General features: G+C 39.9%; 1 protein-coding gene across 1 annotated transcript in view; it reads left to right on the top strand.

Moving 5' to 3' along the window:
- Positions 1-6,109, top strand: part of npr3 (natriuretic peptide receptor 3) — a gene marked incomplete in the record, with an annotated part of 36,014 nt that extends 29,905 nt beyond the window's left edge. The window contains 5 exon segments of the mRNA XM_014330758.2: positions 329-464; positions 2,392-2,486; positions 2,576-2,708; positions 2,791-2,875; positions 3,274-6,109. Coding sequence (XP_014186244.1) covers positions 329-464; positions 2,392-2,486; positions 2,576-2,708; positions 2,791-2,875; positions 3,274-3,385 — 561 coding nt within the window.
- Positions 6,110-15,971: the final 9,862 nt, after the last annotated feature.

Raw genomic sequence — 15,971 nt, 5'->3', positions numbered from 1 at the left:
TAGTCTGCATGTCAACTATCCTTGGGCAAGACATTAAGTTTCTCTCCGATGCGTCCATCGGAGTATGAATGTTAGTTTAGTAAGCACTTAAAATCAAAGAAGAAAGTGCTGTGTGAATGTTGTGTGTTGTATTAAGCTTTGAGTACTGTGGGAGAGAAGCTCTATATAAGAATCAGTCCATTTACCATTTGCATTTTGAGTAAATTGATAATATATTCTGTCAGTTCTTCAAAAGATAAATGTATGCAAAGCATCGTGACATCTGTCCTAAAAAGCCATCGTGATTATGTGAACAGCACAGTCACTTCATGAATTTGTTTCATGTCAGGTCAACATGTTTGTGGAGGGGTTCCATGATGCCCTGTTACTGTATACCATCGCCTTGCATGAAGCCATGAAAAATGGGTACAGCAAGAAGAATGGAACAGAGATCACCTCACGTATGTGGAACAGAACGTTCGAAGGTAAACACACGAGATGGTGTTATGTGACCATCATTTAGTCTGATGTTATTTTGTATATGATCAAATATAAACTTGCAGACTTCATATTTGCTTAACTCTAAAGCAACATCTGCACATCGACAAAACAAGAGCAATGAAGAATGAACGTTTAAATGCCACTGATGCAAAGGAGTAAAAAAAAATCAGGCTGACGTGGAATTAACACTGACATTAATATACCATTGTACAGAAAATACAGTGACTGATGACTCTGCAGGTACTGTGCAAAATAATAATGATCGCTCTGAAATCATTTGCTCTCTAGAAAACTAACAAATTTGAGAAGCAGTTTTTGAACCAACTTTATGTTAGACTACTTTTAATTAACTGCTTTAGCCCACTTACAATGAAAATTAAAAAAAAATCTTGTTCATGACCTGTAGCATGTTAACACTATTGGAAGTAAAAATAACTTGAACTCCAATTTTGAAAACAAAACTTTATTTTTTCTTTTTTTTTTGCTCTGACTTGTATTATGAGTCTGTGGTCTGGGAGAGAGTCTGTCTGCAAAATACAGTAAATAATGACCAATGTAGGGCAATTAATTATATAGTTACTTCTTCAAAAAAGTAACTGAGTTTTGCAAACAACAAAGTTTTGCAGCTTTTACCTAAAAATGCAGCCAAGGCGTTTTTAAACAAACATTTCAAACTATTTACAGAACAATCAGCTGTTCTGCATCAAATCTGATGCCACACAAATTATTTGTGTCACTCCAAAAAATAATTTCTGTCCACTATGAGATGAAGGAGAACAACAGCCTGATACCTGCAGGCCTGACAACAGGAGATGTATCACTGCTGTAACACCTGTAACACTCAGCAGTCGCCTCATTGTTCTGACACACAGGCTGGGGGAGGGGTTTGATGTTGTCTTTGCTCACAGGCTTTCGAGCGTTTTCCTTATAAAACGCAGTTTTTCCCGTTTCTTCCTGCAGTAAATATAAACAACGACAGTATTCAGGAAGAAAAACAAACATTGCAGATATTTTATCATAACTCTGGTTTTACGTGGCCGATCAACACAATTTAAAAACTGGTATAAAGTCCACACTTTTTCTGTCAGTTGTTCCGTCTGTCCTGCTCACGTCTCCAATGGTTGTCCACGTTGTCATTAACGTGGCTTCACTCCTCATCAGCCGCTTTGCTAAAACACCGGTGTCGGCACATAAGGACGCTGTCAGAGGCTGTCAACGTCGTTGATCAGCTGCGTATATACGAATGTGAATCGCATCATTGGCTGGACTGTGGGATAAGGTGGCATCGTTCTGATCCCATACGGGAGCAGCCAGTCACTGACTAACACTGCAGAACAGAATTGTTAAAGTTTTAATCTTAATTTCAATTCAGGTTAGATTTTTTTTGTGCGCAACACAGCTTTTCTGTGCGCAGAGACGTGCCAGCAGCGCGCAGCTTAGAGGGAACATTGGTTGTCAGTCCACATAGTATTTTCCCAAACGTGTTGGGGATCATCAGGATACTTGTTGGTGAGATGAGCCTTTGTGTTGTTTTTGGTTTCTCCTTGGAACTCTCCCATGGATGCCATTTTTGCTCTGCGTCTTGTTGAATAATGAGCTCTGACCTTAAGTGAGGCAATGAAGGCCTGCAGTTCCTTAGATGTTGTTCTAGGTTCTTTTGTGACCTCCTGGAGGAGATGTCGATGCACTTTTGGAATCATTTTGGTAGGTTAGTCACTCCTGGGAAGATTATTTAAAATCTTTGTTTAGTACTACAATTTATTTTGTGATCTGAAAGATGTAAATGTGACGAATATGCCAAAAAGGAAAACAAAACAAAAACCTTTTCATGCACTATGAGGTAGTGAGGTATCTTTCCCTCTACATTTCTGGGATTGTAGTCAAATAATGCTGCTTCATAATGGGTTGCAGGAATTGCTGGCCAAGTGTCTATAGATGCCAATGGTGATAGAAATGGAGATTTCTCTTTGATGACCATGATAAATGTTGAAGCAGGAACCTATGAGGTAAGAAGAAGCTCTAAGATCTCTAACAGGCTTCGTATTGGGAATGTGTTGTGCAGCTTAATAACAACAACAATCTGACTCATTTACAGGTGGTGGCCAATTACTTTGGTGTAAATGGGACTTTTCAGCTGTTGCCAGCATTCAACACTGAGCATTTCACTCTGAAAGGAGGGGATAAAGACCACCCTGAGAAAACCGATAAATCAGACACACCCTGTAAATGTATGTTAATGACACGTGTGACATTGATGAACAATATTTTGGTGCAGTGTTTGTTTTCACTAATGAGTGCTCATCCAAACAGGTGGACTAGGAGTGTCAGCTTTGACTGGAGTCATAGTCGGAGCTGTTCTGGGGGCTGTGATCCTCGTAGCGTTCTACTTTTTCAGGTAAAAAACTATGTAGTCAGCTCTTCTGGACAGTGGCATGTTCTGGTGTAATTTTGCCTTGGATAAAAACTATGTACACTTCAGGAATTATATCTCAAATGAAACCTTACTGACTCAAAACTGGTTTACTTACTGAAATTAGGAAGAAATGAAAACTTCAGAGTTAATCAGCAGTCACATCATCAAACACTCAAGTGAAGGACTTTCATATTAGATTTTCCTGATTTATTTTGCATGTTATAGCGTTTTAACTTTAGCCCCTGCTTTCAGAGGTCTCCATGACTTTGCTGAGTATGATTTAATGGTGAAAGAGAGGAATTAAAGTAAAAATTGTAGAGGAAAAACAAACATATTGAAAGACATCGTTTTCTACTTTATTTTGAATCCTTCTTGTGCAGAAAAAACTACAGAATTACCATTGAGCGTCGCACACATGGCGAAGAATGTGACTCTGGGAAGCATCGTCAGCTACGAGAAGACTCCATTAGGTCAAACTTCTCAGCAGCATAATGAGAGGCTGACACAGTCCATGGAGAATCGCACATGTGACCAAAGACTTTGCAGTGGCTGTCAGTAGACCCACAGTGTTAATCATGAGACACTCGTTTTTGTGTCCTTTGATGTTTTGACTTATAACTCAGGACAGCTGTAACAGTCACAAAGCACCACTCACTTGGATTTTCCCCCACACAAAGGTAAATGATTGTATTGGTGTTTCATGATATTTGGCCACAATGTTCTTTGAGGTTTTTCTAGGCATCTGTTGTTATTATTATTATTATTATTATTATTATTATTATTATTATTATTATTATTATTCACACCATTCTAACTAATAACTGTGAATAATTCAAAACAGACGGCATATTTAACACTATATTGGCATGCACTACTAGCAGAGTTGTTGAGATCTATTTTTACCTTGCAGTTGTATAAACAGTGTATACGTGTAGTAAACCTAAATGTCATCTTAACACTTTAAGGATATAACAGAGCTACAGGGGTATAGACTCGATCTATATCAATAGGTGATAAGCTACTGATCTTGAGCTACAGATACTGTAAGGTTTTCAGTCCATTACAACATTGCTGCAGTCTGGTAGCCTCCATACAAATCATGCTCCATCAGTTTTCTAATCATGCTGATTTCTAATGATTGTTTTCTTTTAAATAATTTTATTTGAAAAATTCCTCATATAATTAATTTACCACCTGAAAAGATACTACAGATATTTTTACTGATAATGTGTACTTTACGTTGCATTTTTATTACTGGTTCTTTATGAAACTTTAATATAGCAGTAAACAATATTTTCTGTGTAAAGATGTGTATAAAAGCATAATTGCAGAGAATCACTTCACACTTCCTGTCTGTGTCTTGCAATACAAGCGTCTCGTACATGACATTTCACGAGTCCTTACCTTTGAAACACTGTCCTGGTTCATAAAGAGACACGTGAAAGTGAAAGTGAGATGACAAAGTACACTCAGCCCCAAAACCCAAAGTAGTAAAAACAATACTTTATTCATATTTACTTACTTTCAGCATCCCTGCTGTTCTCCTCTGTGCTCTCTTTCATTCTGTGTGTCTACATCGCCTTTGAGGCTGTAAATAAATTGCAAAGAGAAGAGAAAGGCGACCTGATATTTTTGACACTTGTCTCACTTTCTGATGTCCGTAAACACAAATCTGGACAGGAGCCCAACAGCACATGATCACCAAGGCCAAGTTTTTTGCCAAACGAGAATAAGTTATTAGAAGTAAGTTATTGTTATTAAGGGCGTATTGTTGAGACATTCATTAATTAGTTAGTGGTTTATTTATATTAGTACAGTCGTGGTTTTTAGTAACATAAATAAGCTCTTTTCTACAGGCTGTTTAATAAAGAGATCTATAGATAAGGTTGTTAGCTTACTTATTGAGGTTGTACGCAGGGGAAAATCATTTCAGCAAGAACTGATTTATTGTTTATCATTTCGTAAAAAAAAGCAAACAAAAACAATTTTATTCTTAAGCACTGGGTTATTTTTTTTAATCTGTGTGTAATATTATTATAATGACTCCTGGCATGTGGTTGTTTAGGATGACTGAACATTGAACGCGGTGTGTTTAAATTATTTCTTGTAAATTATAACATCTATTATGTTACATATTTCTCTAAATTTTGAATTTATAATAAGTTTGTATTTTCTTGTTATGATTATTTCTAAAGCATACTTTTACTGCAATAATAGTTCAGTTGTACCCTACAAATACTTCTCAAGTATCACTTATAATACAAATATAGGGAATTCTTTATAAGCCAGTGTTAATGTTGATATTATTTTAATTAGAGTATACGTTGTGATAGGAATACAGATTATCCTACGTCATTAAACTTTTGGTTTGTCTGAAATGTCATCAACATTGTTTTGTTTAATAACATGCAAATAATGAATAATGAGAATAAAAAGTGATATTGAATTCTTTATGAGCATTCAAAGGCCAAATAATACAAGACAATGATGGAGAAGGTTTATCACATTTCATAGTAAATTTAAAGTTATAAAACTATTTGATGTCATACCGACTGACAATATGTTTCTTTGACAAAGAAGAGGACAAGAAGTGACTTACTGTTGTTTAGTGAAACGAGATAAGCAGCATATAAACGGAAGTAAATTCCAGTGATGTAACAGAACTTATCATTAGGCAGGTTTTATGGCAAATGCATATGAACACATGGGAAATAATATTCTATGGGACCTACAACATACAATGCAAAAAGAAAGAAATTGAACGTTTTCTGCTAAAAGGTGATTAAAAAACAAGTTGAGTGCTTTGTGTTTAATGATATTTTTAAGAGATCTTATTTCTTTTCCTTTTCTTTCCCTCTGCTTTTTGATTCAGTTTAGACCAGTGTTTCCCAACCTTTTGGAGACACGACACATATTTCACATTAGGAAAATCACACAGCACACCAGCAAACAAAAATGTCACAAAAAGCATGTTGATAATTTTTCCCCGCACACCAGGTTTAGCAGAGTTGGCTCAGTTTGTCCGCAGTATATCTTTTTTGCCTTCTTTTGACCACTACTCATGCTAGGGCCTTCATCCTGTTTGGAATAGTGATGTGTCGGTCGCGAACGAAACAGCTCTTAGAGCCAACTTTTTGAAGTGAACGACGCGAGCTGGCTCCTTATTGGGAGCCGTGGGTTTTTTTTTTTCTTTCTCTCACCCTCTCTCTCACACTTTTTTTCCACTTCACTCCGCACATCAGCCTTGTGCTTTGCGCTGGGAAAGCAAAAGGCTCGCAGTAGCACAGGAACAGAGCGGGAGACAGAGAGAAAGAGAGCCGGGGACAACAACGTCACATTAGAAAGGTATAGTAATCATCCACAACTATTTTCAGATGCGGATGATAAAGGATTCAGAAAGTTTATTCATGCAGGTCCATATGACAGAGAATATGCATGTTCTTTTTGTTTTATATTTTTTCATATTTATATTTAATTGTGTTGTGGTTTGCAGTGATTTGTGTTGTTTCACTTTAAATTTGTTTTCAAAGGAAAAAGCTGAAAATTTAAATAGTTAAAAGTTGAAATGTAAATAGTTGGATTTTGTATTATATGATTTATTTATTACATTTTATGTGGAGTGAATAAACAAAAGTATATTTACAGTGGCCCCTACAGACAAAACACGTCCAAACTCCAAAACACGTAAAAACTCCAAAACACGTAAAAACTCAGAAGCACATAAAAACTCAAAACACGTACAAAACACAACAGCAGTGCTCCAGGATGCTAGGGCGCAGTGTTGAGCTTTTGTTACCTACTGGCTACACAAGCCAGCAAGTACCAACGACTGGATTTTGATGTGTGGTAGTAACAGGTAAACATTTTTTTAAATTATTTGAATATATATGAGTGCCTGTGTATAAATACACAAACAATACACATATGCTTTCATGCTTTCGATTGTGTAATTTAAGTGATCTAGGTAGCTCTGTTTTGGAAGTTCAGTTAACGCTATAAATGTGTTTTGGAGTTTGTACGTGCTTTGTCTCTAGGGGCCACCGCATATTTTTATATATAAACATATATAAACACATTAGTAATTCCTTTCGTGCATAATGTTATATTATTGTTAATAATAAATTAATTAATTAAAGCTGATTAAAACAAAATAACCTGAAGAGCCGGTTCGGAGCTGAAAGAACTGGCTCTTTTTAGTGAGCCGAACCGAAAGAGCCGGTTCTCTAAAAAGAGCCGGAAATCCCATCACTAGTTTGGAATTTTCTCCAGGACCCAGGTCAGATTGATTACTATTTCTTTTCAAATATCTACTGCTAATAAGCACTGCGTTGTCTCACTCACAGGATGACTTTTATGCAATTTCTTCTTTGTCTTCTTCTGTTTTACTGGCAGTTGGCAACCTATTTAATTGGAGCAAGAAGTTGTACTTCCCTCTAGTGGAAGAGAATGTAATTGTTCTGCCTGTTCGCTTGGAGCAGGGTTGTCCAACTCCAGGCCTCGAGGGCCGGTGTCCTGCAGGTTTTAGATGTGTCCTTGATCAGACACAGCTAATTTAAATGGCTAAGTAACCTCCTCAACATGTCCTGAAGTTCTCCAGAGACCTGGTAATGAACTAATCATTTGATTCATTGGTGTTGACCCAGGGTGAGATCTAAAATATGGTAGAGTACCAATCAGGTGAAACCAGATAATCTTTCTCACGGCACACATATGTGCCATGGCACAGTGGATGGAAAACATTGGTCTAGACAACAAACACTTATTTTGGGTTTCAGAAAAGATGGTGGTTTAGGTCTTAGACAATTTGAAAACCTTTGCCCTTGGCGTTCAACCTGTTTTTAAATCTCTTCACAGCACTGAATCTGTGCTGCTGAAGATTTTTTAATGATATTTCCGTGGCTACAGATTCAGGTGAGTATCCTCACTCCTGAGGAGTGGTTCGGATTTTTCCTGGCTCAGAAACCTTTTTCTGTTACTCTAAACAATTTCAGATCATCCTCTGTTCTCCATTGTTCTGTGGGGATTTTGTTGTCCCTCCTGAATGGCCATATTCCTCACCCTATCATTAAAGGAGAGCCACATTTCAGAGACTCATTTCTGCCACCTGACAGGCTGAGGAGGCCTCTCTCAGAATGCTGTTAAACTTCACCTGGAGGTGGAAATGGAAAATCCCATGGGCCAGGGCTTTATCCACATGCTTCCAGGACACTCTTACTGTACGTTTGGGCACACCAGTCTTGTTCAAAACATAGATCTAGTAATAATTACACAATTGATCATCACCCTGCAATCTAAGGTGTACTAGTGTCAAGTGCACTTATAAACAACAGTATGCTTGAACACAGTGTTACTTATGAACAAACTGGTTGGAACAGATCAGGATCCTACCAGTTAAACAACAGTTCCTTGGATTACTGTGACAAACAAACCCCTCCATCATAAGGTGGCAATTCATGGATGACATAGTCCAAAAAAAGAGAAAATATCAAGTGGGTACCAGTTCTTTCGGGAAGATGCATTGTATTTTAATTCAGTTCAATTCAGTTTTATTTATACAGCGTCAAACCACAACAACAGTCACCTCAAGGTGCTTTATATTGTAAGGTAGACCCTACAATAATAGATACAGAGAAAAACCCAACAATCATATGACCCCCTATGAGCAAGCACTTTGGTGACAGTGGGAAGGAAAAACTCCCTTTTAACAGGAAGAAACCTCCGGCAGAACCAGGCTCAGGGAGGGGCGGGGCCATCTGCTGTGATTGGTTGGGGTGAGAGAAGGAAGACAGGATAAAGACATGCTGTGGAAGAGAGACAGAGGTTAATAACAGATATGATTCAATGCAGAGAGGTCTGTTAACACATAGTGAGTGAGAAAAGTGACTGGAAAGGAAAAACTCAATGCATCATGGGAATCCCCGGCAGCCTACGTCTATTGCAGCATAACTAAGGGAGGATTCAGGGTCACCTGGTCCAGCCCTAACTATATGCTTTAGCAAAAAGGAAAGTTTGAAGCCTAATCTTAAAAGTAGAGTGTTACGGTCCTGTGGTCCGGTCCAGTGTTTTGATTTTGTATTATTGTTTATTAGTCTGTTTTCTTCTACTGTTCATGTTTACTAGTGTTTTGCTGTCTGTTCTGTATTTCCGAGCTTGTGGATTCCTTGCCACTTGTGTAACTCTGTACTGTGTTAATTTTGTCTCTGAGTTCAGTCTGTGAATTTCCTGTTTTACTTTTAAAGGTCTTGTCTCATGTTAATGTATTCTGCTTTACTTCCTTGTCTTGTCTAGGCTAATGAGTTCCAGCTGTGTGCCCAGCTGTTCCCTGTGTACCTGCCAGTGTATTTTAGCCCCTGTCAGTCAGTACTTGTTGTTGCGTCGTTAACATCAGTTCTCCTTCGTGCTGTGTCTCTTCTGATATTTTCTTGTGTATTTCGATTCTAGCTTTCCAGTTTAGGCTTTCTGTTTGGTTTTCCTTGGCCAGCAATAAAAGCCACTTTTGAGTTCATGTTTTGCCTCTATGAGTCCTGTGTTTGGGTCTAGTCCTTCCTGCCTGCACAGTACACCATGACAGAACGACGCGACCATAAAATGGACCCAGCAGACACAGGTTTTGCCATGGAGGAGGAAACGCTCGAGCAGCTGCAGGATTACTGCAGGAGGTAATCCATGCCATGGACAATTGTAAGAGACTTCAACAGGTGGTGTTTTTCAATCACTTCCTGTCATCCACTACCTGTGCCGTCAGTTTTTTGGACATTAAAGGATTAAAACTAATAATAACTAATCTGGGAGCAAGGTTCTGTTTTGAACTGTTTTGCATGGGCAGTGCAGCCAAGGAGGACTCAGCCACACTTCTACAAACCCTCACTGCTTGGTCTGTGCGGTCACTAGCTCAGGCCCCTGTGCAGTAAGCCACCCGGCCTGTAGCTCAGTCAGCCACTCAACCACCTGCTCTGTTTTCACCACAACCACCACTTCAGCCGATAGCCCAGTCAGCTGCCCAGCCTGTAGCCCAGTCAGCCGCCCTGCATTCAGCCCAGTCGTTTCTAGTTCAGTCTCCTGCTCGGTTTCCTGCTTACTTGTCTTTAGCTCAGTCTCCTGTTCCGTCGCCCCTAGCTGAGCCTGCTATTCAGCCTCCTGTGTTGCCACTTGCTCAGCCTGCTATTCAGCCCGCAGCTCTGCCACCCATTCTGCCACCATCCTCACCCATTGATTCTATGCAGGGAGAAAGTCTCACTCCAACCACAGGTGTTTCTCGTGAACTGGCAGTTTTTTAAACAGTTACTCCCTCCAGGGCCTCCCCAGAGGTTGGGTTTCAGCCCTTAGGTGATTCTGGATCCCTGGGCAGGGCCAGTGCCCTGCTGGTTTTGTGTCTGCCTCTGCTGGAGGATACCAGGGACCACACAGGAGGATCCGAGGGGCCCGTTCAGCAGCCTGTCTCCGCTGGAGGGACCAAAGGGCCTCCTGCAGCTTTCATCTGTCTCAGCTGGAGGGTCTGAGGGACTGCTTCAGCCTTCTGCCTCCACTGGAGGGTCCGAGGGGCCTGTCCAGCCTTCCTCTGCCTCCGCTGGGGGGTCTGAGGGAGTGCAACCACCTGCGGTTTCTGCACCATTGCCTGATGCGCCCTCGTCTACCTCGTCGGTTCTGCCTTGTCCGGTCCTTCCTTGTCTGGTCCTGCCTCGTGTGGTCCTGCCATGTCTGATTCTATGGCTGCCACACCACTGCCTCATTCATTTCCGACTCAGCCTGCATAACCTCGTGCACGTCTGGTTTGGTGTTCAGGTAGCTGCTCTGCTCTGTGTTGGTACAGGGCATTGAAGATGATAACAGTGGGTGGATTATATTCTTAAACTTAGTTACAGCGCTTTCAGAAAGACATCTACTGTGATAAAGTCTACTCTCTATTGTAAATGTAAATGTTATCAGGAAATGATCAGACAGGAGAGGGTTTTCAGGAAACACTGTTAAATGTTCAGTTTCTATGCCATATGTTAAAACAAGATCTAGAGTGTGATTAAAGTGGTGGGTGGGTTCTTTTACAGTTTGAGAGAAACCAATTGAGTCTAATAACAGATTAAATGCCATGTTGAGGCTGTCATTTTTAGCATCTACATGGATGTTAAAATCACCCACAATAATTATTTTATCTGAGCTCAGAACTAAATCAGATAAAAAGTCTGAGAAATCAGACAGAAACTCTGTGTAAGGCCCAGGTGGACGATAGATGATAACAAGTAAGACTGGTTTCTGAGTTTCACAGCTCTCCTAACAAAAAAATGGTCTGTATTTATATAGCCCTTTACTAGTCCCTAAGGACCCCAAAGCGCTTTACACACCCACCCATTCACACACTGGTGATGGCAGCTACATTGTAGCCACAGCCACCCTGGGGCGCACTGACAGAGGCGAGGCTGCCGGACACTGGCGCCACCGGGCCCTCTGACCACCACCAGTAGGCAACGGGTGAAGTGTCTTGCCCAAGGACACAACGACCGAGACTGCCGGGGCTCGAACCGGCAACCTTCCGATTACAAGGCGAACTCCCAACTCCCAACTCTTGAGCCACGATCGCCCCAACAAGACCAGGTTTCCTCCAGAAGGTTTGCCAATTAGCAAAAATTAGACAGCCAGCAATTTAAGGAGAACATGCGGCTAAACATGTCACTCCTGGTCTGATTGGGGAGGGGACCAGAGAAAACTACAGAGTCCCACATTGTTTTGGCAAAGTTGCACACCGATTCAATATTGATTTTAGTGACCTCCGATTAGCGTAACCAGGTGTCATTACTGCCAGCGTAAAATTATAATTTTACTGAATTTACATTTGGTGGGGATAGGTTAATTGTGAGTGCGAATAGTTGTCTGTGTCTCTATGTGTTAGCCCTACGACAGACTGTCTCCAATTCAGTAATCCTCCAGAGCTGCAAATATGCTAATTTTGTTACAAGTATCATTACTGCTAAAGGAGGCAGAGGAGTAACTAAACATCTGACACAATGAGCAGGAAAGTGCAGGAGGGACAGGTGAAGAGGCCATGCTGCTAGCGAGTCAGCTATGAGCTAAGCTAGGCTAGCGAAACAGTAAAGACACAATGAGTGAATACACAGAAAAGCACATGAAGATGACTCTATGACACAAGAAGTTATCTATAAGTTTTTAATAAATTGCTACGTAGATAAGCTACACAAAAACACCACTGTGTGTTGTAACAGGAAGTGGTACTTTACGGCAGAAAGAGCGACCACCAAGTGACAGCGCCACCCAATGACGGAGGTCAGAAGATAATTCTTTGAGTTGAGATTAAGGCAACAGTAACTCAAATATCCACTTATTACAACCAAGCAGAAGGACCATCTCCGTACGCACAATAACCATGAAACCTTTAAACAGATGGGCTACGGCAGCAGAAGACACCTTTGGGTGCCACCATTATTAGCTAAGAATTGAAAACTGAGGCTATAATTTAGATGTTTGGGCAAAGATATTGCATGGTCTGATAAGTCTTAAAATTTGCTGCAGCTTCAGGTGGTAGATGGTCAGAATTTGGCATAAATTGTACTTTTCTCCTTCAATTGAGCACTTGCTTTTGACAAGAAAAGATCCATCCACAGAAGATCCATGGCTGCAAGAATGTAAAGAAATAAAAACGAAATGTGTCTCCAGCCGGTCTGTGTCTGAATAAGAGGAATGGTATTAAGTGTTAAGATTGGTGCACCCAGAACCATAATTAATATGCAATTTTGCTGATAGTTAATTATGCTTAATTAGTTAATGCTGAACAGAATGTAATCTGGTGTAAGTTCAATCAATATACTGAATAATATAATAGTGTAGACTTCTCACTTGGTGTGTGTGTGTGTGTGTGTGTGTGTGTGTGTGTGTGTGAGAGAGAGACATGATCTAAAAGAATGTCAGATTTTTTTAACATGATTTAATTAAATAAATTGTATTGTGTATGTTGTGACTGACAAACAGAGCCAGGAAGAGAAAATGTGAGAGAAAGTATTCCCCTGTATTTGAATTAAAAATGGATCATGTTAAAATCTCCTTGTGAAAATGACCTACACATAGATTCATTTCAAGTAAAGTTGCATAAACTAAATGAAACATGTATGACAAATCATATAGAACATATAAAGAAAGAAAATGTGATAAACTGATTTTAAAGTATAAACTGTGTTTTAAATCATGTATGTGGAGAAGCCAGATAGCTAGAGAGAGGATGGTAAGGCTTGATTGGATGTCAAAATAGGTGAGACCAGATGTCATCACAGAAGATGTGACGTCCAGAAGAAGAGGAGGTAGAAAGAATGACCAGGTGTAAAATATAAATCAGTTTTCCCTTTGTCTTCTGCGAGATGAGCAGTGCAGTAGATTGGATCTAAGGAGTTCACAGGTGCAACGACAGAGGAATCAACCGCTGCCCAAACTGTGAACCCGCTAACTGGTTTTGTATTTTTTGGCTTTTTCTCCACTCACATGTGCTGTCGTGGATTATAGATTTCCAAAGTTTTCCTTGTTGGATTCTTATCTTCAGCATGGCTCATGGGGATAGATGCATCTTCAGCTGTGGGTCTGCCTGTTCTCCCCACATTTCTCTTCCCAAAGATCAGGACAAAATCAGCATTAAGTTAATTAAGTTAAGTAACTGACCCTTGGGGCCGACTGTCCAGGCCACTGAACTAAATAATGTCATATTCCAAGACCACTGATCTAGAGGAGAGCTGCTGTTAACGGATATGGCTGATGGGGACTGAGCCTGCAAGGCTACTCAGGGCTTCCTGTTTCTTATCAGCTCCATCTGAGCTCTGCACTGCCTACTGGGTAAGACCCATAGGATCAGAGAATAGGGTTAGTTAAACAGAGAGACTTCCTGTACAGCTGGTCCCACAGATAAACACTTTATCCACATTTGTCTCATTCACCCATTCAAACGCACACTCTTGTCTACATCTAAGTGCTTTCTATCTAATCGTCAGACACACACACACACACACACACACACACACACACACACACACACACACACACACACATACACACACACACACTCTAATGAATCTTGCTCAGGGATGCTTTGGCATGCAGACAGAAACAGCCGAGCATGCAACCACCAACAGCCACCCTCAGACTTGAACAGTGCATAAAAGTGTGCATCCCCTGTGCCTTATACATCTGGTTCAGGCTTCTGGTGGTGTAATAGTGTGTGGAATATTTTCTTGGCTTTCTTTGGGCCCTTGGTACTATTAGAGTATCATCAGCCAACTTGAGTGTTATTGCCGACCATGTCCATCTTTTATGGCCACACATCTTTTAGTAAGTAAAATTTATTTCTATAGCACTTTTCTAAGCCAGGAATCTATTACATAATGCTTTACAGGGAGTTTAAAATACATCAGACAGAAACAACATATTACACAAGAACATTACCCAAATGCCTGTCTGAATAGATGAGCTTTCAGCTGTTTTTCAAAAGAAGCCACAGATTCAATGGTGCATAGAGGGGGAGGTAAACTGTTCTCAGACAGGTCTGTGGAATTGCAGACGATCAGTGGATCTAAGCATCTGGTATGGTATGGCCTCTCCTTCTCAGGCCATAAAAGTAAGAGTGAGGATTTCAAACTGATGTCTGTACCTAATGGACGGAGTGATATGTGGGAATTCATGACTGTGAGTTAAGAGTCTTGCCACATTTTCGACAGCTTGAAGGTGATTTAAAGAAGCCTTTGAGGAGGAGGAGATGAAGGCATTCGATTGTTCAGATTGGCTGGATGGCCAGCTCTAGCAAGAGTCCTGGTGATTCCAAACTTTTTGCACATGATGGAAGCCACTGTGATTATTGGGACCTTCTGTACCCTTATTCCCCAGGTAAATCAATATAACTGTTTTCTACAAAAAGGGTTTCCTTCATATCAAAGCTTGTAATATTCTGTGTAAACATCCATCACACAGCAAGTGTTCAAATGCAGAGGTCGTCACAGTCTCACAGACTTGGCTAGATGAGTGTATTTCCACCAGTGAAGTATACATCCCTGACTACGGCCTCAACATAAGGAGGAACATTTAGAACTGCTTACAACAGCAGAAAATTACATTTCAGTGATCATAATATGTGCTGTACAAATTAGATCAATATGAAATTAGGATATTAATATGTTCACCGACGTGATGAGAGCTCAAGACTTGCACGAAGCGATTAATGAAAAGGATGTAAATTTAGAATGGAAGAACTTCTTTGAAAATCTGTTGAAAGTCTTGGATGTTGTTGCAGAAAAGACTCAAACAAGGTGCAGAATCATGGTTTTCTAGTGATTTGTTAAAACTCATCAGTGAAAGACACCGTGCTTGGGTAAGGTTTACAAATTATAATGACAGTTCATGCTACATATAACAAATTAAGACACCCTACTTGATATGCAATGTGAACGCTTAAAAGAATTATATAAAACAATTTGAGGAACATGTGTGTGTGTGTGAGAGAGAGAGAGTATGCATGTATTTAATTTTAAGCATACCTTTTTTGATTTGTAATAAGTAATTTTTGTAATAAGTCTGTAACATGAAAAAAATGTGGAACAAGTTAAGGACATGTTCAGGATGCACTGTAAAGGATGTAGAGAGGAGTGATCCAGAAACCCTCCTGGGATGTGTGCAAACCCGCTGACCAACTACAAGACATGACTTAAAGCTTTGATTGCCAACAAGGGTCTCTCAAAAAGTATGAAGTCATGTTTTACTTAAGGAACAAATACTTTTTTCACCCAACGACATGCAAATTAATTTATAACTGTTTATGTTCTTTGGTCTCCATTAAAATTAGAATACCATAAAAAAATAGAGGTTGTTTGTTTATTTTTAAGTGAGCAAACTTACAGATTGAGCACAGGATAAAATAATGATTTGCCCCTCTGTAAGCTGTATTCATTCTTTGGACCCAATATGGCAACTGCTGCCTGCTTCAGATATCATGGGATGAGCAGGTCAAATAGCCTGAATTAAATTAAAGTGCTGCTGTTCATGGATTTTTCTGTGTAGAGTTAGTTATTTATTTATCTAGAGCACGTGGTGCTTGGACTTT

Source organism: Haplochromis burtoni, unplaced genomic scaffold (genome assembly GCF_018398535.1).
Source record: "Haplochromis burtoni strain Fernald_Lab_line unplaced genomic scaffold, NCSU_Asbu1 Contig_1010, whole genome shotgun sequence".
NCBI classification, from domain to species: Eukaryota; Metazoa; Chordata; class Actinopteri; order Cichliformes; family Cichlidae; genus Haplochromis; species Haplochromis burtoni.
This window is presented reverse-complemented; position numbering and strand designations above follow the sequence as displayed.